Source organism: Peromyscus eremicus, chromosome 7 (assembly GCF_949786415.1).
Source record: "Peromyscus eremicus chromosome 7, PerEre_H2_v1, whole genome shotgun sequence".
Classification (NCBI taxonomy): Eukaryota; Metazoa; Chordata; class Mammalia; order Rodentia; family Cricetidae; genus Peromyscus; species Peromyscus eremicus.
The window spans coordinates 76,046,467-76,074,069 of record NC_081422.1 but is presented as its reverse complement, the minus strand read 5'-3'; the positions used below and the strand labels follow the sequence as shown (position 1 = coordinate 76,074,069).

At 37.4% G+C, this 27,603-nt stretch overlaps 1 protein-coding gene across 2 annotated transcripts in view; it reads right to left on the bottom strand.

Moving 5' to 3' along the window:
• Positions 1-27,603, bottom strand: part of Mei4 (meiotic double-stranded break formation protein 4) — a 144,848-nt gene that overhangs the window by 109,234 nt on the left and 8,011 nt on the right. Inside the window, exon 2 of one of the 2 annotated variants that reach the window (XM_059268291.1) lies at positions 5,493-6,004. In XM_059268291.1, the coding sequence (XP_059124274.1) occupies positions 5,493-6,004 (512 nt within the window). Of the gene's footprint in view, positions 1-5,492; positions 6,032-27,603 lie in introns of both variants that reach the window. The other variant, XM_059268289.1, reaches the window with a different exon arrangement.

Sequence of the window (27,603 nt, the reverse complement as noted above, 5' to 3'; positions counted from 1 at the left end):
ATACACATAAAATAAAAATAAACATTTCTTAAACAGAGAGACCTCACTGAGATACTGGTGTGACCTCAGGCAGAATGCAGAAAACAGAATGGGTTTATTTTTCAAGAAGAAAAGGAGAGACAAATATATATCTATTGTTTGCACGATGCTAAATAGCAAGCTACGAACTTTTCGTACTTTGTTTTTTCAGTAAAACGTTCCAACAGCCCTAAGATGCAGTCACATTTCTTAGCTCTGTCTTACAGACATGCAAATTAGATAACTTACTCAAGGTCACAACTAGTAAATAAGACTTTCATCATACTAATTTCAGCTGTAAATCTGTTTAAAATGCCAGTTTTTTGTTTGTTTGTTTCTTTTCTTGTGTGTTTTTTGAGATTTCACTCCTTTCTAATGCAGGCATTCACCTCTATATTTTCTTTCTATAAAAACATTTTTTTGTGAAATCCAAGCATTTTAGTAAATTTTCATTTGCCTTGAGAAACTTTTGAAATTCTTTTGATTTCCTTCTTATTCTTCATGATTGCTAAATGGTTGTTTAGTTTTCTACAGTCCTGTAAATTCTCTCATTTTATTTATTTTTCTTCAATTCTCTCTTTATTGCACAGTTGTCAGAAAAGATGCACTGAATAATTTTAGTCTGTTACACGCACCAAGCACCAAGGCTTGTTCTATGACTTAGATATGATTTATCCTGGAGGACGTTGTAAGTGTGCTTGAGAAGAAATGCATTCTTGTGTTGAGTGGAGAGCTTTGCCAATGCCAGCTAAAACCATTTGGCCTATACTGTTCCTTTAGTGACCTTTTCTCCAGATGTGCTACCCATTACTGTAAATGAAGTATTTAAATCTATTAAGAAGAGCAAACAAAGTCCAAAATTAGCAGAAGGAATGCAATAGTAAAGATTAGAACAGAAAAAAAAAGAAAGCAAATGAACAGTTTAAAAATCAAATTGAAATTAATTTTATATAAAGGAAAAATGAACAAATCTTAAAGCAAAGACACAAAAAAAAGTTAAGTAAAATTATGAACACAAGGAGACACATTACAGTGGATGTCTCAAGCACAAAATAAATATTAAGAACTATTATATGAACAATTTTAGCAAACGGAGTAACAGAATGAATGGATACACTCCAAGAAAATCAAAACTTAAACAATACTAAATGAAGATGGGACAGGAAGAATGGACAGACTGACTTGAAACATAATAATGAAGAAAAAATGTGGTTAACAGTCACCCTATTTTCACAGATGAATTCCATAAAAAACAAACAAACAAAACAAAACAAAAAACAAAGACTCACAACTAATTCTTCTTAAACTCTTTCTAAATATAGAAAGAATTTCAAATATATCTGACTATTATCAAAGGTAACCAAAAACAGGAGAGATAATAAGACAGTTAATAAGAGAGTTAATAAGACAATTTCTGAAGTTAGGTGAGAAAGTCTTTGATGGAATACAAACCAAAGTCAACAAAACATTAAAAGGATCAAACATCATTTTCACTTCAAATGCATGTCAAGGATGCAAGGCCAGTCAATCAACATGACACAACATGTTAGCCAAAGTAAGAGAGAGGAAAAAATGAATAATCTCAACATGTAAAAAAGCATTTACAACCTAGGACTAAAACAAAATAGATATTGTAGGGTCTCATCCCAATACAATAAAGGACATGTGTAAAAAGCCTACAGCCAAAATAATAATCAATAAACTTTCAAATAATTTTCCTCTAAGTTTTGAAAAAGGCACAGATGTTCACCCTTATCATTTTTTCACCAGGTTCTTCTCGATCTAGTCAGAGTAGCCAAAGAGAGTGAAGTGGGAGGAAAGGAAGAAGGCGGGACTATGCTCCTCTCGGTCTGCTTTTGTCTCCACCCCATCATGTCCTAGGTCCCCCACTTTTGTTTTTACTTTCCAGTTGCTATGACATAAACACACTGAAGGAAAAAAGGCATCCCATATTTGTATGTAGTAAACAGTTCACTCTAAGTATGAATTGGTTTTGCTTATCGACTATAAATTTGAGAAAAAGAAGATGAAAGGGAACATCTACTCCAGAGTTTTTCTGAATCTTAGACCTTATATGAATAGGAATTCCTAAAGTATTAAAGAGTATTAAAGAGTCATACAGACCAAATACTCTGAATAGGCCCTGCCTTCTTTCATGATTGCTAATAAAAAAGGGCATACGGGTACCTACCCCCATGTCTGTATTATATTCCAAGGATGCTCTGGAGAAGGAGACAAAGACAATCTGGAAGATGTTCCTATACATCCTCTTTATGGGTAGTTGTCAACAAAAGCTCCTCTAGATTGTGTCCTTGCCATTTGGGATATCTTTGATCCATGGGCTCTATTTATTTATTTATTTATTTATTTATTTATTTATTTATTTATTTATTCATTTGTTTAGTGCATGGTGGGGCTCTATTTATTTATTTATCTATCTATTTATTTATTTATTTAGTGCACAGGGCCTGGCCTATAAAGGTGTCCTCTACTGAGAAACACATAATGAGTAACCAACAGGGTAGAAAGTTTCCACAGCCGGGAGCTGACCTAGCATGAATTGAGAGTCAGATTGTTTCTTATTGGGTGAGACCCATGTTATAAGTTCCAGTGTTTCCTACATACTTCACAATCCCTGCCAAGTGCTGTCAGTAAAAGAATCACCTTCAGGATTCAGGAAAGCCTCCACTGACAGCTGAGGAGCAGACTGGGTGAAGCAGGAAGCACTCATTTCTAGGCCAGGGGAACAGAAGGTGTTAAGATCTGGGGTTCTGAAGTCAAACTGCCATGTTCTGAGTAACCGGAATTAATAATCGAGGTGCTGGCTTCCTCTGGTTAAGACAGAGTATGTAGCATCTAATTTTACTTTCTCTGATCCTGCTTTTCCATCTCCAACATCATGCCCTTGGCCTGACACTGGCCTGGCCTCTGTGGCCAGGGGATGTCCAAGAGAGTAGAGGATTCTCTTGGTGGCTGAGTGTCTTTGCAGATGTCTGCTTTCCCTCCCAATTAGATACTCTCTACTCTGCCAGGAATGGCTTTACATCTCTCCCCTTATACAGCTACCCTCTCTGTGACTGCTTTCAAGTATAAGTGCTACTTGTGGCAACCTTGAACCCTTGCCATGATGACCACGTAGTGAGATCTAATAGGGAAGGTGGCTATAAATAGCCAGTTTTTGTAATAGTTGATAAATATCAGTGGCCTGAATGCAGGCTGAGTATGTCTGAAACTCTGCTTGCCAAATCTAAAAGTACCCATGACCTGCATGTAACTTCTTTTAGTTGGGAGACATCAGACTCTGGGCCAAGTCACAGGTGTGAACCTCTCATAACCAATTATCTCCTGAAAGGTCTCCAGCCTGTTTGTCTGGGATCAGATAGGAAAGTGATGGGCACCAGAGGCAAATCTGTGAAAGAGGGCCAAGCCTGCTTGTCAGCTACGGCAGCTGTGACTAATATAAGACCAGTGCCACTGAGGTAAATCTGATGTAAAGTATTTCCTAGGATTCAGCAGAGACTATGGTCCAGAGCGGCCAAGGCTGCATCTTTTTTCTCTCAGCCAAACTTGGTAATGTCTAAGAGTCTCCCACATGGTACTGGTTTTAGTGGCATAAAAGCCAAAGGAAATGCCAGGATTGTGTGATGACCAGAAGTGCTGTGTGTGCTCTGGCAAGGAGAGTCAGAGAGATAGAGCGTCCCAATTCCTTTAGAGCCCAAAAGTACATGAATGAATCCTAGATATTGGATGGACACAGAGCTGTTTACAGTGTCAGACTTCAGTTTTGTTGTGAAGTGGTTCTGAGTGTGCCCTAGTTCTTCCCTCTCAGATTTAGAATTAATAGACAATTTCTGCAAGTGACTGGAATTTCTGAATTGGTAGGTAGATGGGTCTGAGAATGAGGAAGATCAGTCTTGACTCTAGGGCTCCCCTAGTAGATGAACGGCCTAATAAGCCTGAGCCTATTTGTCTCCTTTCTGCATCAGGCTCCGTCTTTAATTCTGTAAATGATCATTAGATCATGTGAGGCTAGTGCAGAGCAGGACTCAGAACACAGGTAAATGGGGCTTCTGGTTTCCCTCAGAGCTTATTGTGGTTCATGAAAAGAGGAAACTGGGAGATGGTAGTGGATTAAGCCATGGGTAAAGTGTGGAAAATGCATCTGATCTGCCCATGGGACAGACTAGACCACACTAACATTCTCTGCTGACAGACTGGACATGCCCATCTAGGTGAACTAAGGAATGAAGGAAGAGAGAAACAACTCTGACCCAAGGCTTCTCTCTTTGCTTATTTCTCTGTCTCCACCTTATTGCAGATGGGACAAACTAATTCTAATAAAGTGACCACTCAGCTGACTTTTCAAACACTGGGCAGAATTAGAATTGCATCCTTAGACATTCAAACAAACAAAAACCCTGACTTATTTCTTTTTCATAAATCATAAAGAATATAACTCTTTATTATGATAGTGTAACTATATTTTCCATTATATTATTTAAAATCAGAATTTAAACAGATCATATGTAAAGGTAAGTAAGTATGCAACCTTCTCTGACTACTTAATCCTATAACAATACACCTGTTATCTATATCAACTTGGCTCTGTGATTTGTTTATTGCTATTATAGAAATAGAAAATATGAAATTATGACTTCAAAGTTACTCTTAACTCCTATATAACTTTAAAACATAATTCTGCCAAATTTATCCCTTTGATTGATGCCAGGGAATGAACTCTCTGTTGGCTAGTCCTTGGGTGAGATGAGCAGAGGAGAGTTCATTTCACCTCACTAATACATTCTGATCAATAAAAAAATTCCTAAATCCATCCTCCGTAGGCTTTACTGATATAATCTCTGAAAGAATGAAGAGCAGTGACTACCATTTTAAGGTGTTCAATAAATATGGACATGTAAGTGGAGGCCAGCCATGAATATGAAAGACAGAAAGGAGGGGTATAAGAGAAAGACTGGAGAGAGAGAAGGAAAGAGGGAAATGTTGCAATTATATTACAATCTCAAAAAATAAAAAAAAAATCAATGACACAATAAGTAAAAATTTAAAATACTAAAAAGTGTGGATGTAATTTTTTACTAGTATCACACACTTAAATTTTCTGCAAGTATAACTAAATTTTTAAATATACATAAAACTTAGAAATAGGTTTTTACCTATTCATTTACATTCTGTATGCATATACCTCCTCTGCTATATGCCTCCACTGACTTTTTTGAAAGAAGGCATGGTCCTGATATGGCCTGGGGAGTTTCCTTTTAGGCATTCAGATGCACCTATATTCATTCACATAACCTTCTTGTTAGCAGAGTTGAAAGAAAACAAGTACAGAGGCCCAATTACAGACTCTCAGCCACAAATGCAAAAGAACCACCAAATATCTCCACCAAAAGGAATGTTCACTGAAATTTCTTGGAGCTTAAATCATAAATAGGTAATATATATATATTACTTACCCGGTTTATACTGCTGTTCCCTAAAATAGCCTGAAGTAGAGTTTTCTCAAATTCTTCCAACTTCTTAGAACATTTTTTAAGAATATGATTAGATAAATTAAAATCACTCGCCAGTCTAGCTAATGTAGCAACAGCTTCCATCCAAAAGCTTGAGAAAGGGAGTTTAGGGTTACGGTAAAACGTGATCAGGCCATCTAACAACTGTGAAACAGAATCAGAAACTGCGGAGGAGTCTTTTTCAAAGTGGGTTAAGTACACTTTCAGACTACTGGATTCTCTCAGTTTCTTCAGTTCAAGCAGATGTTGCAAGAACTGCAAGTGAGAAGATGGAGGATTCTCCAGGGTGGTGCACAGCTGTTTCTCAAGAGGCAGTGGTAGAAGGGACGAGGGACTACAGCTCTCCACAACATGCTGGGACAACTCTGCAGATTCACTTCTTTGCTCATTTGATAAAACACATCCAGAGTCATCCATCAAAGCCAATGTATTTTCAGAACTTGTAGGCTCCTGATCTGGCAATGGGGGGAACACATCGTGTCCTGAAACAGGAAGATGCAAAAGCATTATCTTCCTGCAGCTAGGTGTCTTAAAAACGATATAATGATTCTCTTCTAAATGAAAATACTACATAAAACATACAAACATACATAACCATTTAGCAAAACAGAAACTGTTTAGTTTGACTAAAGAAATGGTTTCACGCATTTTCAGTTAGATCTCTCATTCAACTACAAGCATGTTCCTCCCTGCAGAACTGAAACAGGTTTTTAAAAGATTTGATTTCTTTTTGATTATCTGTATGTATGTGTCTTACGTGGCTATGTATACCTCAGTGCAGTGTGCAGAGGCATCAGATCCCTCTGGAGCTGGAGTTAAAGGTGGTTGTGAACCACAAAATGTGGTTCCAAGACACTCTGCAAGAGCAGCGAATGCTCCTAATCACTGAGCGTTTCTTCATCCCCACCTGGCACAATTTTGAAACAAGTATTTCCATCCATGTGTATGTTAGAAGAGAACAATACTCAAGCTGACCACTAACTATCTATCCTGGCTGCTTTATTTTAATACCCTCAGCAAAGTGTCATGGGAGTGCATGTTGGAGATGAGAATATGAAAATTCAGACACAGAGAAGAATCTCCTCTCAGTCCATTTAAGGAATGCATCCACTCTGCAAAAGGGGACCAAGGTGAAGTTTTATGTGGTACAAATTATAGTATCAAAGTTAAATTATTGAACTGAATAAAAGAATAATTACATTTTATTTTGAAAATAGTTTTAAACAATTTCTATTTTGCCTCCACTCAGTTTTTACACTGTTGCTAAATGTTTATGTACAACTTGTAGGAGAAATGGTCAGTGCTGTAACCTGCTACTGGCTTTGAGAAATCCCTCACAATTAACAGAGACAATGAGCAAGGATCAACACTTAGATAACTTAGATCAAATGATAAAAATTTCCCAGGTAAGTTACAGAGATATGATAGAAACATAGGTAGGTACTTATTGCAATAACCAGTTTAAACAAAAACTAGCTCACAATAAGTTATGCTTTCTCACGGCATAGGATCACCAATTTGTAGTCAACATACAATGTACTTTCCCTCCTCCCTCTTCTTACTGCTGAGGATGGTACCTATAACTAACGTTACATTATCATCCAAAGCTTTCTTTAGGAAAATATTTGTGGCTTAACTCACTGAATAATCATGGGCAAGTGAAACTATAGTGAGTATCCTTATAAAACGGAAGAAGCAGCACATTTTTTTCCTTAGAGAAGATTAAACAACTGGAGTGTTACTATTAATGCATTATAATCTCTGGCAATAGTCATAAGCAAAACATTTATTGATAAAGACAAGTAAACCACCATACTTGTTTGAGAAAAATACAACATGAAAACAGCAATATATCCCTGACCCATTAAGAGAGCATTCCACAGCAGCAATCAGAACCTACTCAAGTCCTGGGATCTGTTTTCAGAGATCTCAAAACTAATAGAAAACATCATACCAAGTGGACTTCACAGATGTGTACAACATATATACCCTATCCAACAGAACATACATTCTTCTCAGCAGCTCCTGGAACTGTCACTGTTTTAGTATTTTACACGCATTATAAGCCACAAAGCAAATCTTAAAAATACAAAATTACATAAACACTCAAAAATTAAACAACACACTCTATAATAACCAGTGGGCCACTGAAGAAATCATGGAGGAAATTTAAAAGTAACTAGAATCATATACAAATAGAAACATAATTTATGAGAACTTCTGAGCTACATATAGCTAAGGTATTTCTTTTTTTTCCTATTATATATGATTAATTTTTTTATTTTATTTTATAATTTAATTTAATTTTACATATCAGCCACGGATTCCCTTGTTCTCCCCCCTTCCCGCCCCCCCCCCCGCCTTCCCCCCAGTCCCCCTTCCCCCCATTCCCATCTCCTCCAGGGCAAAGACTTCCCTGAGAATTGAGTTCAACCTGGTAGATTCAGTCCCGGCAGGTCCAGTCCCCTCCTCCCAGGCTGAGCCAAGTGTCCCTGAATAAGCCCCAGGTTTCAAACAGCCAACTCATGCACTGAGTACAGGACTCGGTCCCACTGCCTGGATGCCTCCCAAACAGATCAAACTAATCAACTGTCTCACTTATCCAGAGGGCCTGATCCAGTTGGGGCTCCTCAGCCATTGGTTCATAGTTCATGTGTTTCCATTTGTTTGGCTATTTGTCTCTGTGCTTTATCCAACCTTGGTCTCAACAGTTCTCGCTCATACAAACCCTCCTCTTTCTCAACAATTGGACTTCTGGAGCTCCAACTGGGGCCTGGCCGTGAATCTCTGCATCCTGTTCCCTCAGTCATTGGATGGGGTTTCTAGCACAACAATTAGAGTGTTTGACCATCCTATCATCAGAGTAGGTCAGTTCGGGCTGTCTCTTGACCATTGCCAGTAGTCTATTGTGGGGGTATCTTTGTGGATTTCTGTGGGCCTCTCTAGCACTTTGCTTCTTCCTATTCTCATATGGTCTTCATTTATCATGGTCTTTTATTCCTTGTTCTCCCTCTCTGTCCTTGATCCAGCTGGGATCTCCCGCTCCCCTAAGCTCTCTTTCCCTCGAACCTTGCCCTTCATTACCCCCACTCACGTCCATGTTGTTCATGTAGATCTCATTCATTTCTCTGTCATTGGACGATCCCTGTGTCTTTCTTGGGATCCTGTTTTCTATTTCATATGGAAAAACAAAAACCCAGGATAGCCAAAAGAATCCTGTACAATAAAACAACCTCTGGAGGCATCATGATCCCTGACCTCAAGCTCTACTATAGAGCTACAGTTATAAAAACAGCTTGGTACTGGCATAAAAACTGACATGTGGACCAATGGAATCGAATTGAAGACCCTGACATTAATCCGCACACCTATGAACATACAATTTTTGACAAAGAAGCCAAAACTGTACAATGGAAAAAAGAAAGCATCTTCAACAAATGGTGCTGGCATAACTGGATATCAACATGTAGAAGGCTGCAAATAGATCCATATCTGTCACTGTGCACAAAACTTAAGTCCAAGTGGATCAAAGACCTCAACATAAATCTAGCTAAGGTATTTCTAACAGGAACGTTCTCAGTAATACGCTTTCCTTAAAGAATAAGAGAGATCTCAAATAACTTAATTAAGTACCACAAAGTCTTATAGAAACAGTAACAATAAAAACGAAAAGCAGCAGACGGCAAAAAATTATAAAGATCAGGGTGCCCCCTCCCTGTTGATACATCTACTATGAAACCCCTGCACCTGTGGTTTGGGGAACATTGCAGTAGATGAAACAGGAGCTTGTACGAGTCCAAGGACCAGAATATCTGATATGAGATTACGACACTTAGAAATGCCAAGGAAGTTAGACCCATGATACTTCAACAATATGGCTGCCTAAGGAAGGTAGGTATGCTAACACGGAAGCAGGAAATCTTACTAGGCCCCAGCCCAAGATGAAAAGCTATAGGCAATTAAGAACTGGTAGGAGAGGGATATTTTCCCTGGGGAAAAGCTCCTAAGAGGTTATCTAGTATCAAGTGGTCAGTCCTGAAGATATAGGCATACAAGCAACACCAAACAGACTTAGGTTTTATTTATATGTTTTTGCATTTAATTATTATATACATATGTAACAATAATAATTAAAGAAATAGAAAACAAATTTGAGAGAAAGTGAAGAGGGGGACATGGGAAGAAATGGAGAGAGGAGAAGGAATGGGAAATGAGGTAATTATATTTTAATTTTTAAATTTATCAACTACCAAATAATTATGAAGATTAGAGAAGAAATTAATAAAATGTAAACAAAAGAATAATACAGAGTTGATTCTTTGAAAAACTAAACAAGTTGGTTAAATCCCTAGCAAAATAACCACAGAGAGAGAGAGACTCAAATTAATAAATTATGGATGAAAGGGGGAATTTACAACAGATCCCAATGCATGGTTCATAGAGAACCCATACATGACACTGCTAAAGTGGCCAAGAACTAGATACATCCTAGAGATGATCCCAGGAGAAAACCTAACTACTATTATTTTGCCAAAGCAATATAACAATAAAATATCTCCTAATGGCATAGTTCTATAGCTATAGACCAAGGCCTCACTCACTCCTCACAAGAGAAGATTTTTCTTGCAGCAGATGAGAATTAACACAGAGACCCACAATTTGACAATGAGTCAGTGAACGACTTCGGAGAGCTAAATGTCTTATCAAGTCCCTTTGAGGCTCGGGGATCTATCTGGAAGAGGAGGAGGAAAGATCTTGAGAGCCGGAGGTGATTGACGACTTTAAGAAGTCAGTATCTTGCAGACTCAACAGGACGGACGCACATATGAACTCAGAGAGACTGTGGCAACATGTACAAGGTCTGCACAGGCTCAAGCTTTAAGCATTCCCTGCATTGTGAGGGGGAAGTGGACACTGGATCCCATTCCTCATCAAGAAGCTATTTGTAATTGATAAAATGCTGGCAAAGGGAAAATCAGTTTTCTCAAATGGAATGTCACTGGGAATATCAAGCACAGTCCAAGGCAGGCCCCATGCACACGAGTAGTTGATTAACACAGAAGAACTCCATGGTTTTTTTTTGTGGAAGTTTGATTCCATTTTGGAGGGTTTTTTTTCCTTAATTTTTTGATATTCATTTTTATGGTTTTATGATGTCTTTTGGGGGGAAAGAGAGAAGGAGAAAAAACAAAGTTGGGTGGGTAGGAAGGTGGGAAGGATCTGAGAGGAGTTTGTGGAAGGTAAAACATGATCAAAATATATTGTATGAAAACAATTTTAAATAAAAAATATTAACAAACAAACAAACAAAAACCCTGGACAATGAAGGAGAAATTATTTAGTTCCTAAACACTTATAACCTATCAAAATTAAATCAAAGAAATACAAACAACCTAAACAGATTCATAAAAAGTAACAAGGCTGAAGCAGTAATAAAATGTCTGCCATCAAAGAAAAGTCTAGACATGGACAGATTCAAGGCTAAATTCTACCCTACATTTCAGGAGGAACTAACATCAATACTCTGCAAACTGTTCAACAAAGTAAAAAGGAAAGCCATTGTGCAAATTCATTCTATGAAGTCAGTATTGTTCTGATACCAAAAGGAGATAAGGATAAAACAACAATAAAAATAAAAAAAGAAAAAGAAGGAAAAAGAAAAAGAAAAACTACAGACCAATTTTCCTGACAAATAATTCAGGGTGCTGCCAGGAAAGATCATTCACAGTCTTACCCAGCTCTGGCCTCTGTGAGCTACAAGTCCAAGATGACCACCATGATCTGTCCCTGGTGAAATAGTGGCATGACTGTTTGGTGGTAACCAACTACCTTCTGATTAGATTCGAAACCAGCTCCCTGGAAGATAATCCATGCCTAGAATTATAAACTTGGCCAAAAGCCTATCCCAGGAGGCCATAGGCCAGCTTGGAGGAAAGGGGGAGTACTATTGATGTTTTGCTACACGGACCCAAAGTCAAACTGTCTTCTAAACATTTGTATTTATACTTACTGACTAATGCTGTTCTCAAACTTGGTTAAAGAATCCCCCCCCCCCCCCCCGTGGGCAACAGTTAGTACAGAGACCCTTAACTGGTTAAAGTATCGAGAATAAGTGAGTGTTAAGTGTGCAGCTCTCAACATGGCATCTGTTAATATCCCTCCAAGGCCCAGAAAATGGTGTGGAGGAGAAGAAAGATTATAAGACCCAGAGAATGAGGAAGAGTGCTATGAAATACTGTCTTTTCTCGATGTGGCATGGCTGTTACAATTACAAACACAGAGCAGCCAAGGATACCTGTACAAGACCAGAGAGAGAGAGAGAGAGAGAGAGAGAGAGAGAGAGAGAGAGAGAGAGAGAGAGAGAAAGTAGTTTGCAACAACAAGGAGTTCAGAAATCATGGAGGAAGATAAGAAGGTAATGGGGAATAAATACAATTACAATACAATATTCATTCATGAAATTTTCAGAACATGTTCTAAAATTAAAAGTGGTAATGGCTGCACAATCCTTTGAATATGTTGTATTAAAAGACATTGAATTGTATAAATAGGCAAATTGTATGCTACATGAATTATTTACCAATAAAGATTTTCTTAAAGAAAATTATAGCAAACTGAATTCAAGAAAACATTCAGATCATACACCATGACTAAGCTGCTTTCATTCCAGGAATGCAAGATTGTTTCAGCATATTCAAATAACACATGCTATTATCAACAATCCTATAGTAAGTTCTATACTGAATGGAAAACTGAGAGCAATTCTTCTAAAATCTGGAAGGAGATGAAGGTGCTCACTCTCTCCACTTCTTTTAAATATAGTACTTGAAGTCTTGGTGGAGTAATAGGACAAGAGAAAGAAATAAAAGGGAAAGCAATAAACGAACTGAAATACAAATGGCAAAGAAAGAAGCCACAGTATGCATAATTACAGATGGCATGATCCAGGATTTAAAATATCTTAAAGACTCCAACTAGAAAATTGTTAATCTGATACCATGTTCAGCAGAGTAGCAGTACACACAATCAACACACAAAAACCAGTAGCTTTTCTATATTCTAGAAATTAACTGAAGAAGAAAGTAGCTCATTTATTATGCCTTCAAAAATTCAAATACCTAGGAATAAGCTTAACCAAGGGATGAAGACCTATACTGTGAAAACACTTATGTAAGAAATCGAAGAATACACTAGAAGATCTCCTACATAGACTAGCAGAATAATGTGAAAATGATTATATTACTGAAAACAATCTATAGATTAATGCAATTTCCATTAAAATGCTAACTATTTTCCTCTCAGAATGAGAGAAAAAATAGGGAAGCACAAAAACTCTGAACAATCCTACACCAAGCAGAAAGAGGAACGCTAGAGACATCATAATCCCTATCTCAAGCTATACCACAGAGCCACAGCAGCAACACGGCATGGTAGTGGTGCAAAGTCAGACATGTAAAAAGAACAGAGAAACTAGATAGAAGTCCTCACAGAAACAGCCAGAGGACTTCAGAAAAAGACATCAAAAATATGTCGGAGAAAAGACAGCCTTTCCAACAAATGATGCTGAAAAACTGGGTTTCTACACGAGAAGAATGAAATGAGATCCACATCGCTCACTCTGCCCAAAAGGCAACTCAAACAATAAAGGCCTTAACGTAAGACCTCAAATTCTGAAACTATTAGAGGAAATCTTAAGAAAAATCCTTCAAGATAGAAGCACAAGCAAGGATGCCAATAACTCAAGAAATTACACCCAAAAAAATGAACATAAGATTGTATAAAATTAAGAGGCTTCTGCACAGAAAAAGAAAAAAAAACTTGCCTGAGTAAATAGAAATCCTACGGAATGAGAGGACCATTTCTTAATTTACTATTGTGCTGAAAATAACAGCCTTCCAACTTGTATATTTGACCTTCCTAACATGTTGATTGGTAGATTTAATAGAGATAAAATGTACATAAACAAATTGATATTGTACTCCAATAAACATTACATACTCAATAAACATAAACCACTGCTATAAAAAACTAGTACACCTAAGAAATCTATAGTGAAATATGTATCATATACAGAAATTGAGGGAATGAGATATTAACTAAAAGCTGTAACAAATACTACCTAAAGATTCTCTCTACAAATTCTGTATGTATCTCTTACACAATGAATCATAAATATATTCTATTTCATTTTGCTGAACCATAGGCCTTACATTGATCTGTTTTTAAATTCTAATATAAAGCCATTTATCATTTTAAAATAGATCTCAATAATATTCAACAAAATAAAGTGTGTGCCTTCCTGTAACATACCTTGTCATAGAAATATTTCCCCAAACATCAGGAAGGAAGGAGGAAATGTCCCTTACTAGAACAGAATGAGCTTTTCTTTTCTGGTCATGCCTTCACCTTATTGGATGAGGCAACCCAATCTATTGTACTCAGTCTACTGGCACAAATAATCTTACCCCAAACCAAAGAGTTCCCAGATATCTGAAGTGAAACTTAAATTAATAATCAAGACACCCATTTCTAAGTATGCCCTCCTCCAATCACTTCCTCATGTTGGTTCATGCCACCTTCATCTCTTGAACATATAAATGCAACATCTTCACCTACATAATCAATCAGCCTCTAGTTCTGTCTCCTCTAGGCTACCTTCACTAAAGTACCACTTCAGTGAAAATATTCCAGAAGCTTCTCTCATGTGATAGAGCAGAGCCCTCCAAGGTCCTCAGATCAGCACACAATTCCTATCACTCTTTGCCCCCCACATTTTTATTTAGTTTACATTTATCTCCACCCTCATTTCATGCATGTAATGATAAGCCACATAGAGTTCACAAAACCTGCCACACTGTTTCCCATAGCAATGAATTTGCACATACTGGTCCCAGATACATACTGATTTTTCTTCAAATCCAGTCTCTTATCCTCTGTGAAACTGTCCAAGTTTTCCTTAGGCTTAGAAAAGCCTTACATACACGTCATTACTACTCATCTTAATCTGTTTTGAATATATTAGTGATTCCATACTGAAAGGAGAAGTTTCTGAGGAAAGAGTTTATTTGTGAGGATGTTTCTATTGTTTAATGCCTGCTTTCTACCTCGTTGGTAATTTGAATACTTATTGAAAGAATCTCTCTCTCTCTCTCTCTCTCTCTCTCTCTCTCTCTCTCTCCACACACACACACACACACACACACACACGCACACACACACGTATATTATGATTAAATCATATAACATCCATTCAAATATATTCAGCATAGGGATGTACAATTTGCCATTACCATTTATGATGTCCAGGCATTAATAATCATTATCCAACATAAACTCATGCATTGAATAATGTAAAAGTAATGTTTATGCCACCTGGTGGTCAAACAGAAAATGTTATTTAAAGCCATTTCATAATTCTGTTCATAATAATACTTTTTATAATTTTTGAAGTTATAAGATAATTAAATTTAATTATAATGTAATTACATATATATATAAAATTTAATTTTCCCTTCCTCCTTCCAACCTTCCAATCCTTCCCATGACTCCCCTCCTCAAATTCATGGCCTCTTTACATATACATATATGTATATATATTCCTAAATTCATAAATACAAACTGCTCAGTCCATGTCACCTGTCTTTATATGATCTCAAGGCTGATCACTTGGTATAGGACAGTCAATTTGGAAGCTCTTAACAACAGTGTTTCAATTAAAAGCAAGTGTTTGTTTCTTCCTCTAGGAATATATATTTTAGCATGTGATGAAGCATATTTGAAAAACATTGACAAATAAAAGGTTTCAGCTGTATTTTATCCAAGAATAGCAATGTACATCACCATTCTATCTTTAAATATACCAAAGAGAGAGAAATGTCATATACATGGAAATGTAACCAAATGGCATGATATCTCTTGGCTGAACCGTCTTTTCTGAATAAAAAACAAAATGTGTATTTGTGGGCCGACTTTGACATACACAATCTGATACTACAATTCCTCTTGCCTTCAAGTGCTCAGGCTCCGGGGTTTCCTTAATGATTCTTTCCTACAGCATCGTCTAGTTCCCTAAAGGGAATTTTCTTCATTGTTATACTGTTTTATCTGTGGCTTTCTTCACCAATTTCACCTTCCTAAATATCTCCATCACACAGCCTCAAGGAATTACTTCACTAAAGACTCTCAAATCTATATCTCTAATCCCAACCCATTCTCAACTAATTGGTTTTCTTGGCTGACTATAGTCCCTGTTTTTAAATGGTGACAGCATTTTAATGAGTTATTTCTTACAAAATAATTATTAGCATTTTATTCAACTTAAGTTTTAAAAATAACTATTTCTTTCTGATTTGAACTTACGATATCTAGGTTTAGCATACATGGGGTAAACTAAAGAATTTCTGAAAAAATTAATGAAAGGCAGTATAGTGAACAAATTTACATGAGTGCTCAGCATGTGGACATCCCAGGGGGTGGCCATCAGTACTGAGATAATCAGATATTGTCAACTCATTTTGCTACCCATCACATGAACAAATGCCTAACAGGAAATAACTTCAGGAAGTTATTATCTTCACTTTAGCTCAGTTTGAGATGACTGGAGCCATTCATAGAATTGAAGGTGTTATGGAAGACCTAGGTTATCCTAGGTAGAAGGATAATAAAAATACTTGCTCATATCGAAGCGGACCAAACAGCAAATCTATAAATCTCAATCTTGCCCTGCATGGGGCCCACCACTTAAAGGATTTCCAGCCTCCCGTAACAGTGTCACCAGCAAAGTGTCAGAAATTAAACATGTGAACTGTGAGAAACATTTTATATTCAGCCACATTTTGGCTATTATCTCAACATGATTGACCTCTGAACCTAAAACCTCCTAAGTCCAAAAGAAATCAGCACCTTCCATTATACTTAATCCCGACATCAGTGCCATCCCTCTGTCTCCAGTGTTTGAAACTTGAGAATCTACTTTGTGAGCCTCATACACTAACACATATTGATCCTGCCTATCTTTCTGTTCCTTGAAGTTTTTCAGTCTGTTCAGTCTATTCTCGTTTTAGAACCTCCCTTGCATTAAACATTCTATGTGAGTTGCTCTCTCAAGCTTCATTCACAATTTGTCAAGGCTGGCTTCCTGTCATTCAAAATCTCTTTAGATGTCATTTCTTCAGAAATCCCTTCTCTAACCACTGCCACCTAAGGAAGCCTCCAGATGAATCTTCATGCTATCTTCTTATTTTGGTTCCCTAGCCAGTCGCTGTCACTTCCTGACCACTTCCCACGGTACTTTTTGTCTTCACCCTTAAGAATGTATGCTCCAAGAAAGACCCAGACTTTCTGGTCTACTGCCACATCTCAGATTATGTAATTCTGAGTAAGTGCTAAGCATCATTAAACAAACAAAACCCTGTTCTATACCACAGATACTTTTATTGCTATGATGATATAATTATATGTAAAGAGCAGGGCTATGACAGGGAAGGTTCTATCTCCTGTCCATTTCTTCTGTCTAAATAACATATTACTAAGATAACATAAAGGGATACCTTAAGGAAAACATGCCTCTTGCAACATGTATACCATATGGCAAATAAATGTTAGGTTCCTCTTCAGTTTTCCTGCTAGGAAACTCACAAGGCTCTTCAATACCAACTGCAAAAGCACATTTTCCACTGGTGTCATGCATCCTCTTAAAAGGACCCACCCTAGTTTGTCATTGTTTTCTACACCACCCATTATTCTCAGCTCTACGCCAAAGTCAACTTAAATGGTTTTCCAGTAGATTTTTATATTTTATCTTTACACTATTCCCTCCTGCTTAAAACACCTCACTACACAGAGCTGTCTAGAAGTAAATTCTATACACTCATTATTAAAACAACAACAACAACAATAACAAAAACTAGCATAGTGAAGTCTTTCAGCCACTGCAGTATTTCCCTAACTTGCATCATAAAGGGAATATATTACAATTGAATAGCTACAATTGAGTAGTTGACAGACACTCAGTATTTCCATGGGGAAGATATCAACCTTGTATCTCAAATAAGCATTTCAGGAGTGTCTCTTATTTATATCAAATATAATACTTTTTCCTTCGCAGACACAGAATTAAAGGAAATACATAAGTCTCAAAAGGCACTGTTGTTCTTTGTTCCCAAACACATGCATTTAGAATGTTTTACCTGTTCCTTACTAGACTCTAAATCTCTTATGATACAAGACGTTATTCTGAAACACCTTACTTCTCTAATGTTAGTCTTACCTGCAGAAGAGAGTTGTTTCAGGTCTTTAAAAACCCAATACCGTCAGCTCACACTCCATGCCAAACACACTAGATGTTCTAAGCCTGGGGCCCAAAAGTCAATAGTTTTTAAAGCTCTCAGATGATGCTGATGGGAGAATCATTACTGTCTATTAATTTATACTTATTTTGCTATTTTTGGAGAGAACAATGACTTAAGCCTTTTCTGTGCCATTACAAATAACACCTCCATGACTCCCAGAATGCCTTCCTACTTTCTCTCATCATGCTTATCTGTTGTTGAATACTTCTAAGCTCAGTAGCAACTGCAATCTCTTTCCATGGATTCTACCATTTCTACCTAGCAAAGGTAGAAGCTTTACTATTCTAGCTGTCCATTCCACCTTAGCCTAAGTCGTTATTAGTTCCTCTATGATATCACAGCCTCCTTCCTACTCAGCAGTCTTGATTCCTCTCCCACTGACAATCCAATCCGCACAGAAGTGACAGCAAGAAGTTTGAAACTCCTAGCTAATTTAACCAATGGGTCTCTCCACTGTCACAAAAACTTTACCCACGGAAAAAAAAAAGCCCACATAAGTAGTACAACTGCTCCTCCTTGGCCTTCATCATAGCCCCAATATTTCTTATTCTCTCTGTCTCACAACCAGTCTGGCTTAGGTTTATTTGCTGACCTTTCTTTTCTTAAGACCACTGAGTGGACTTCTCTTTGAGGAGTTGGCTTAACCACCTCCTTCTGGGGCTCACTGCCCATCCAGTCTAACTTTTCTGTTCTTTTCCACTCTGAGCAATTCAACACCACAGCCTGCTTTATTCTCTTCTGCATTTTTTTTTAAAACAGACTCTGATATCCCTTCCTAGTTGGTGTAGCATGAATTGTTAAAAGGTCTTATTAACAAAAACAAACCTGGAGCCAGGTATTGGGGTGAACGCTGAAAGATCAGAGAGACAGAACCAGCCACAGATAACCTCGCCTCGCCAATTCCTCAGCTGATCTAGTTTCCTCAAACTGGAAACCTCTGTATCCTCATCTGAATGGATCTCAGCTGAACTGCTGCTCAAAAGCCTAAAAGCTTAACCAGGCCCTAGTTCCTGGTCCTCATGCCTTATGTACCTTTCTGCTTCTTCCCATCACTTCCTGGGATTAAAGGCTTGTGTCACCATGCCTGGCTGTTTCCAGTGTGGCTTTGTACTCACAAAGATCCATCCGGAATGCTAGGATTAAAGGTGTGTGTGCCACCATTTTCTGGCCTCTATGTATAGCTAGCAGTTATTCTGTTCTCTGACCCCAGATATGTTTATTAAGGTGCACAATATCACTACAAGCTGGTTCATAGTTATTGTTGTCTGTAATGTGAATAGAAATTCTATTACTTCTGTATTGTCACTATAGAAAGTACAGAAATAAGAGTTGTATTGAATAAGAAATGAACTGATGAATTAATGTAACCATTTCAAGATATCTTGCCTCTCTAACCAGACACAAACTCCTAATGAGTAAACAGACTTTTTCTTCTTTTCTGCTCTTCAAAATCAAGCACCACACTGAGAACATGACATATTCAAGTATCTGCTCATTATTTTGACTATTTCAGTAGATTCTCAGTATTTATTTCTGAAATTTAACAGGATTGAGAAATATTGTAACTAACTTTGAGTGTTTCCATAAACTTTCAATTGATAAACACTCAAACTAAATTGTCAACTTACTATATCATATTTAAAAACACACAAGACATCTGTAATTTTAACTCATACCCTAAATCTTTCATCTTTCAATTCCACTCTCTAAATCATATCCATATTTTTGGAAGACAAGATGGAAAGGTCAATCTATAGTGGTAGGCTTTGCCTCTCCAGATCCTGATTTCCTCGTGCAAGCCACGCATATTTTATTAATGTGCATCTGCTTAGATGAAATAGATAGGAATACCGATCAGGAAATGTCCCAAGTCTGAGCTGTCTGCCTGGATAAAAACCCATTCTGACTAGAGGATTTGTACAGCCTATTGTGGATAGCTGGTGACTTTGGAGGTTGGTCTAGTTTCAAGATACTATTTTTTTTTATGCTCCATATCTTGAAACCAGTCTATGATATATAAAACTTGTTTAAAAGCCATCAAAAAGTTCAGTGTGCAGCACTAGTTACTATACTTTTTCCTAAAATCTTATTGACAGTCACAGGTACTAAGCTAACTATTTTCTATTTAGGAAAGGGGAAATCCCACAAAATTCCTGACAATCTTGGTCATCACTGTATTTTGACATCATTGCTTTTAATATGGTTATAGTGGGCAACTCTACCTCCCTATGCCCTTTCTTTGACAGGAGCTATTAGCTCCCACTCTGAGCTAATGACAGTTCAGACTATCTCTAGGTAACTGCTAAGCTTATATCTTTAAAAAAGTTGACATCTCCAATGAAATAATCTTGCGGTAGTAAGATACAGAAGACATTTATAAAATCCTTTTTAATCTTCACTTTGGTGACCACTGATAGTATTTCCTACAAGCGATGGCAATAATCATGATAAAATCCATAAAGCACACCTCTAATTGTCTTTAAGAATACTGATGTATTTACCTATTGTCTGTCCTGGGTAGTAAGAGTCCCTGAGAAGTCTATTAACCCAGGTGAGAAGAGACTGCCCTGGACACCTACTAACCCCTAAGAGTTCAGAATTGGCATGTACAATTTTATGTAAATACCACATTCACTGCAAGAGAAATCCAACACTGTTATCTTCCAAGTACCCAAAAGAAAAGAAAAAAATATTGGCTCATTAAGTTGCCTCCCTTTCTCTTTTTAAGTATGAAATATTTTCAGATCTTGTAAGTAGTAAAAGCTAAATCACATAGGCGACCATCACTTTGAATGAAAAGCAATTCTATCTCAAGCTGGGCCTGCTGTACCTATAATCCCACACTGGAGAGGCTGGGGCAGGACGTGTTTTAGTTCAAGGGTAGCCTGTGTTACACAGCAAGTTCCGGGCCAGAATCTCCATGTTAGAACAAAAGAAACTTTGTCTCTGTTCTAATCCCCTTTAAGCACCCTTTTTCTTCTCTTCTTATGGCTAGTAATTTATTCAATAAACTATATTATTTTTGTCTCAAAATGCACTAACTAATATAGAATCTTTTCATTGACTTGCTGGCCTCCACATTTGTTCTAGTTTGTTTTCTGTCACTGTGTTAAACACCAAGGCCAAAGGCAACTGGGGAGGAAGGGTTTGTTTGGCTTACAAGTTACATACAGTCTATCACTGAAGGAAGCCAAGGCAGGAACCTGGAGGTTGGAACTGAAGCAGAGACGGAGGAGGAATGTTGCTTACTGGCTTGCTTCCTCTGGCTTGCTCAGCTACCTTCCCTTATGCAGCTCAGGCCCACCTGTCTTGGAATGGCACTATCCCAGACAGGCTCAGATCTCCTACATAAATTTTCAGTCAAGACAATACCACACAGACCTGACCACAAGTCAGTGTGATGGAGGCAGTTGTTCAACTGAGATTCCTTCTGTTTAGGCATGTCTAGACTTGTGTCAAGTTGACAAAAGCCAACCTGCACAATCCACTCCTTGTCAAACTTGGCATATAAACACAACACCTGAATTACAGCTTGTCCTTTCTTTGTCCTCAAGATTATGTGTAGATATCACAATATAAAGTACAGTAAAACTATACAAGTCCCACAGTCTTTAAAAAGTTCAACAGAGTAAAAGTGCAACGTCTCCTTAAAAATCTAAAGTCTCTCAACTGCGGGCTCCTGTAAAATCCAAAACACGTCATATGCTTTCTCATTATAAGAGAGAAGAACCATAGAGCACAGTGACAGACCAAAGCAAAATCTAAACTCAATATTATGAACAGTTCATTATCTGACATTGAAACTCACTCATGATCTTCTGGGCCCCTAAGAGCTTAGAACCTATAATGCTGACACCCACAACACACATCTTTTTTGGTAAGCTCAAGCCAGTCTCACTCTACACTGGTCACTGTCTTGGTCGGTCACCCCACAGTCCTGGCACCTCCAATATGCTGGGGTCTTCCCTGCAATTGTGGCTACAACTACACCGGTGGCCTCTCTTGGCCTCTTACAACTCCAAGCTTCCATTTCTCTCTATGACTGCTTTAACCCCAGCATCTCTACTATAACTGACGATGCACCTTCACCAATGGTGTCTCTTGGCTTCTCACAATCTCAAGTCTTGGCTTATCTCCAGGGCCCCTTCATGTTTTCAAAACCAGAACCACAGGGGAAGAGTCTTACACATTCCCAAGTTTTGCTTCCAGCTTGAGATACAGTCTTTGGTCCCTCTGGACCATAATAGCATTTGTACATGTGAACTCCTAATAGCTATGGTTGTTGCCTATATAAGGCCAGCTGAAGACTAAGCAAGTCAACATTCCTGTATGAAAGGTAGCGTGGCTCATGAGGCCACACTCTTAGTTTGTACTATTATGTACTGTCAAGAAAGTAAAAAGGGGCTGGAATAACCATTGCTAACTAGCCATACAAAGGAGCCTGAAAGCCTCCTAACAGTCCAGTCCTAAACCCAGCCGTGCTATCAGGCTACCTAAAAATGCAAAGCCTATTACACTGTCCTTTCCCACCAGTAATTTCAATTCTTGCACATCTCACAAGCAGAGCTATTAGTGTGCCAAAATCTGTATCCAGTTGTATTCCCCACCCCCAAAAAGGGCCTATGTCAAGTGCCTTATTCTCTCTGGTTTGTTAAGATATAATTAACAAGTAAAATCATTATATTTAGGATGAAGAATATAATACAAGTTCTGTTATAAGTACTCTTTGTGAGATGGTTGTCAGGTCAATTAATACATCCATCATTTCAAATACCTAACATTTTTGTGATGAGAATATTTAAGATGCATTCTTTCAGCAATTTCTATGAACACACTATTAAGAATTACGATCACTGTGCTGTAGCAGATGTCTCCAAACCTTACTCCTCCTGTCTACATAAAATCTTGAACCATTTGACCAAAACCTCTCTATTCTCTCCCTACCTCCAGTATTTTGAAACAACAACAACAAAAATGCATGCCTGTACTTATATGTGGAATATAAAACAGAGCTCAGAGAAGAACAGAGCAGAAGTACAGAGCTGGAGTATGTCAATGAGTAGTTCAATGACTAAAAAAGATTTAAATTAGGTGGGATTAATACTAGAAACTGGTAATAAAAGCAGTTATGTTTAATATTGAAAAAAAAGTTACCCTCTAAAACGGCAGTTTCAATTTTGGCTGTATTTTAGAAAAACCCTAAAGAAAATGAAAAACACTGATACTTTAGAACAATCCTTCACCTCTAGATCCTGGTATCACTCCTAGAAATCAGGTGATTCCAGCATAATAAATAGTCAAGGCTGGTGAATGCCACACCTGGAATAGTTCGTGTATACCAACACTAAAGCGACAAACACTTTCAGAAATATGTCTAAAATAAAAATAAATTTACAAAATGAAAACGACAGATCTCTCTGTGGTTATTCATTTCTGGAGTATGGGGAGATACCTATGGGAACTCCTGATTACTAACATAGACTTGTCGGTGCGGAAGGTCTGGACTGATATTGCAGTTGCTGTTAAGTGATATAAAAGAACACCTCAGCTTGCCATTGCTGTGTTCACAGTCTGCATGGCCAGGGCTCTGTCCTTCCTTTCAGTCTTTCTCTCTGTCTCTGTCTCTGTCTTTGTCTCTCTCTCTTTCTGTCTCTGCCTCCCTGCCCCCCTCCACCCACCTCCCCTCTCTCCAGATCACCTGGGCACACACCTCTGGCTCTAGCTATCCCTGCCGCCTCTCTAGTCCTGTTGCACAGCTACATAGCCACACAAAGCAGCCTATCACCAAGGACCAACAACTGCTGAGAAATTACAGATATGATGAGATGCTTCATGGTTCGCTGAAGAAGAACTAATCAGATGAGGTTAAACATTCATACAATACACAGGTAGAAACAGCTTCAGAGTCACTGAAAGCACAGTAAATTATTAATAAAATTAGGTATTAAAATATGCAAACTACAATCTAATTTGTAAGAAGTAGGTCAAAGAATGGGGACATTCTGTTAAAAATACTACTTTATGGAAAGAAATGGGCAAATTATACTAAATTCCAGGGTAAACTGTATTTGTTGTTGGAATAACAATGGGCAAAAGCAAGATGCCTAAAGCCTGTAAATTCTGTTTTAATTACAAATTAGGAAACTTGAAACATTATATAAAGCCTGTATATTCTGTTTTAATTACAAATTAGGAAACTTTAAATACTATATAATGCCTGTATATTCTGTTTTAATTACAAATTAGGAAACTTTAAATATTTATAAAATATGTAGAAGGAACAGAAGTCATCTTTCACCAAGATACATCTCTCAACATAAAATTTAAACTCCTTCTATGAATCACAATTTAATTTACATTGGAAGATTTACCAAGCCTCATGAAAATAATTTTTATTATTTCATAATTATTAGCTTAACTTGAAATTATACTTTAACTAGACTCAGAAATACTATGGAGAGCAAACCTATGTCCAAGGTCTCACTGAAACTAAAACCATGGGAAAGCAAAAAAGCAACTCAGTTATTTTTCATATGAATTTAACTTAAAAAATAGAGATATTTTTAGCACCAGAACACTGAAAATCTAAAACCCAGATTTCAGTGAACAATCTATTTCCTGTATATTTTACAGCACACACACTGGCAGAAATACGCAGAATGTACTAAAGACATATAAGCAGTATTTATTTTTAACTCTGAGAAAAGTTGGATACTGAAAACAATAGTCATATACTGTCTCCAAATGAACAGAGGATGTGAAACAATGGGTCTTTTCACTGGCAAAGTACATCTCACACCACTCTAATGTCTCTTGTAGCACATCAACATCCCAAGACATCTCTCTGAAGTATTCACAGCTGATTGTGTGCCACATATACTGAAATGTGCAGTTGTATGTATTCTTCTTAGAAATATACTCAACATGTTTTACTCTAAAGTCAGTTACTTAAGGTTCTAGATGTCCTGAAACATGATATAAATACATGTGGTACAGTTCTGCCTTTGTGATGTGAAACTTTATTTACATGGAAAAATTGTTCTTATTTTCTATAATTTTCTGATGCTCATTCACAGCAACATATTTATTTTTATCTCGTTTACCTTGGATATTTTTCAAGTGATTGTTATAATTTAACACTCATATAGATTGCCAGTAAGCAATATACAGAATTTCTTCATAATTATGCTTTCCCTACAAAATGTCTTTAAAATTGATGTAAGAAACAGATACTCTCTTGAGGGGAAAAGAATGGCTGCCTTATACAACGGTATAATTCACATCCTAAAATATGGAGTGTCTTAGTAGATTTCAAACAGCATCCACAGGTGCTTACTCAGGAAAAGGGCAGTAAGGATGCAGGAAGAAAAAGGGGATGACTAAGAAAAACAGAAGTTAGCCCTAAAAAAAAGTGAAAATATTCTACCCCTGGATTCTTACTATGCTTATATACTTATCTCACTTAATAGTACGAAACACTATCAAACACCACTCCTAAAATCCAGTTGATGCTACTGATTGTTTGCTGGCTTGCTTTCTCTTAACTCTGCAGCCTTAATCAGACTCTAAGTGAACACTGAATTCTGGAACTGTAGGCTCAGTATTTTTGCTTGTTAGTACGAAATGCTCTAAGGCCTGCTGCTCTCTTCATTTACTGCATGCAAGTATTTTATCAGGCAGTAATTTGGTTTCTATGTGTTCATTTCCAGTCACTTTCTAGATTAAGTCTCATGACTGTATATTTCAGTTTTATTTCTCTAAACCAGTACCATTGAAACTTCAGCATTCATCATGAGGACCTAAAATAGTTGTTAAATCATGGTCTGCTGGGCATCCAAAGTTTCTGATTCAGTTTTCAGGTAGGATCTGAGCATTTCACTTGTCCAATAACTTTCCAACTGATGTTATTTATTGAAGGAAATATCTTAATGTCAGAGGGAAACTTTGTTGAGGGTTCCGCAGGACCCCACTCAATGTGCTATCATTTATTTAATTCAAAATAAGCTCCTCCCTCTGCTTTCCTTGTTTAACACTGATCATGGAAAAGTTATGGGTGACTTCCAAAACAGAAATTAAAGCTGCAGAGAAATGAATGCAAAAATGAAAATCCAAAGGCAGTTGAAAAGAATTAAAGAATGGGACCAAAGGGTAGATGTGTAGCTGGAGAATTTCTCTCCAGCTCCCGCCACCAAGTCCCGCCAGTCCCAGAGCCCACTTATAAAATAAACACACAAACTCTTACATTATTTAAACTGCTTGGCCATTAGCTCAGGCCTGTCACTGTCTAGCTCTTACTCTTATATTTAGCCCATTTCTATTAATCTTTACTTTGCCACATGGCTCATGGCTTACTGGTACCTTACATCTTCCTTGTCCTGATGGCGGATGACAATGTCTCTCTCTCCGCCTTCCACTTCCCAGAATTCTTTTCCTTGTCCCGCCTATACTTCCTGCCTAGCCAATGGCCAATCAGTGATTTATTTACTGACCAATCAGCAACACACTTGACATACAGACCATCCCACAGCACTTCCCCTTTTCTTTTCTTAAAAAGGAAGGTTTTAACTTTAACATAGTAAAATTACATATAACAAAACAATTATCAAGCAAGAATTACAGTTACAATATTAAAGAAGAGATCCTATCTATCTTATATTTGTAAGTTTAAGGTTTTATATCTAACTTATCTTTTATTATAACTAAGGAAAATTGTAAGTATCTAGTCTTTAACCACATCAAAGACCTCAGAAGGATATATTACTACCTGAGAAATGGAGAAGGATATAAGCAACTTTTAGGAGTCTTGTAGGGTAGACAGAGACAGCTGGCAGCCTGACGTGGCCTTCGCAACTCGGAAAAGGTACAGTGCCCTTTTCTTCGAAGGCAGCTGAACAGGCAGTGGGCCGATGGCTTCTGATGTGCTATGGAACAGCAGCTGAAACAGTTATTCTTGAAGAGTAACTAAGCTCACGCCTCTCAATAGTAGACTGGCATTTGATAGAGAGATGTGGAGAAGAACGGGATGCTGAGATGAAGCCATATGTACACAGCCAAGAAGAATGGAGAGCTGAACTAAAAAACCATCAACATTTTCCAGAATTTAAAATCCTGAATCATGACATGACATTAGTGGAATTCAGGTGTTTCTGGTGCATGGACTGCTCTCACCCAATGTGAGGTTGAACTGTTGACCTTGTGTACATCTTACTTCACAAATGAGTCTGTCAGATATGCTAAGCCTATATAGGCTGAAGATGATACCCCAGCATTGCGGAGAAACCTCAGGTGACTGTCCAGGCAGTTGGCTGTTTCTGTCAACTCACAAATTTTTGGAAGTTGCTTGCATGCACTTTCTGTTTTTATTTTTGTTAGCTAATATTATTTCCTTCTTGGGTCTCTGAGGGAGTTGAAGATTAGTTAGTTATAGTTGAAGGTTAGTTAGTTGAAGATTAATTAGGATAGAAAGTGAATTAGATACATTTTGGACTTAACAAAATAGGATAATGAAATTATCATCTCTGAATTTGTCAAATACAAATGGACTAGACATTGTTTAGACATTTATTATTTGTATATATTGTATATAGTTATTGTACTTTTGTATATAGTTTTTCTTTTGTTAGTTATAACCTTTTTCTTTTTTTTCTTTTTATTAAAATAGAAAAGGGGAAGTGCTGTGGGATGGTCTGTATGTCAAGTGTGTT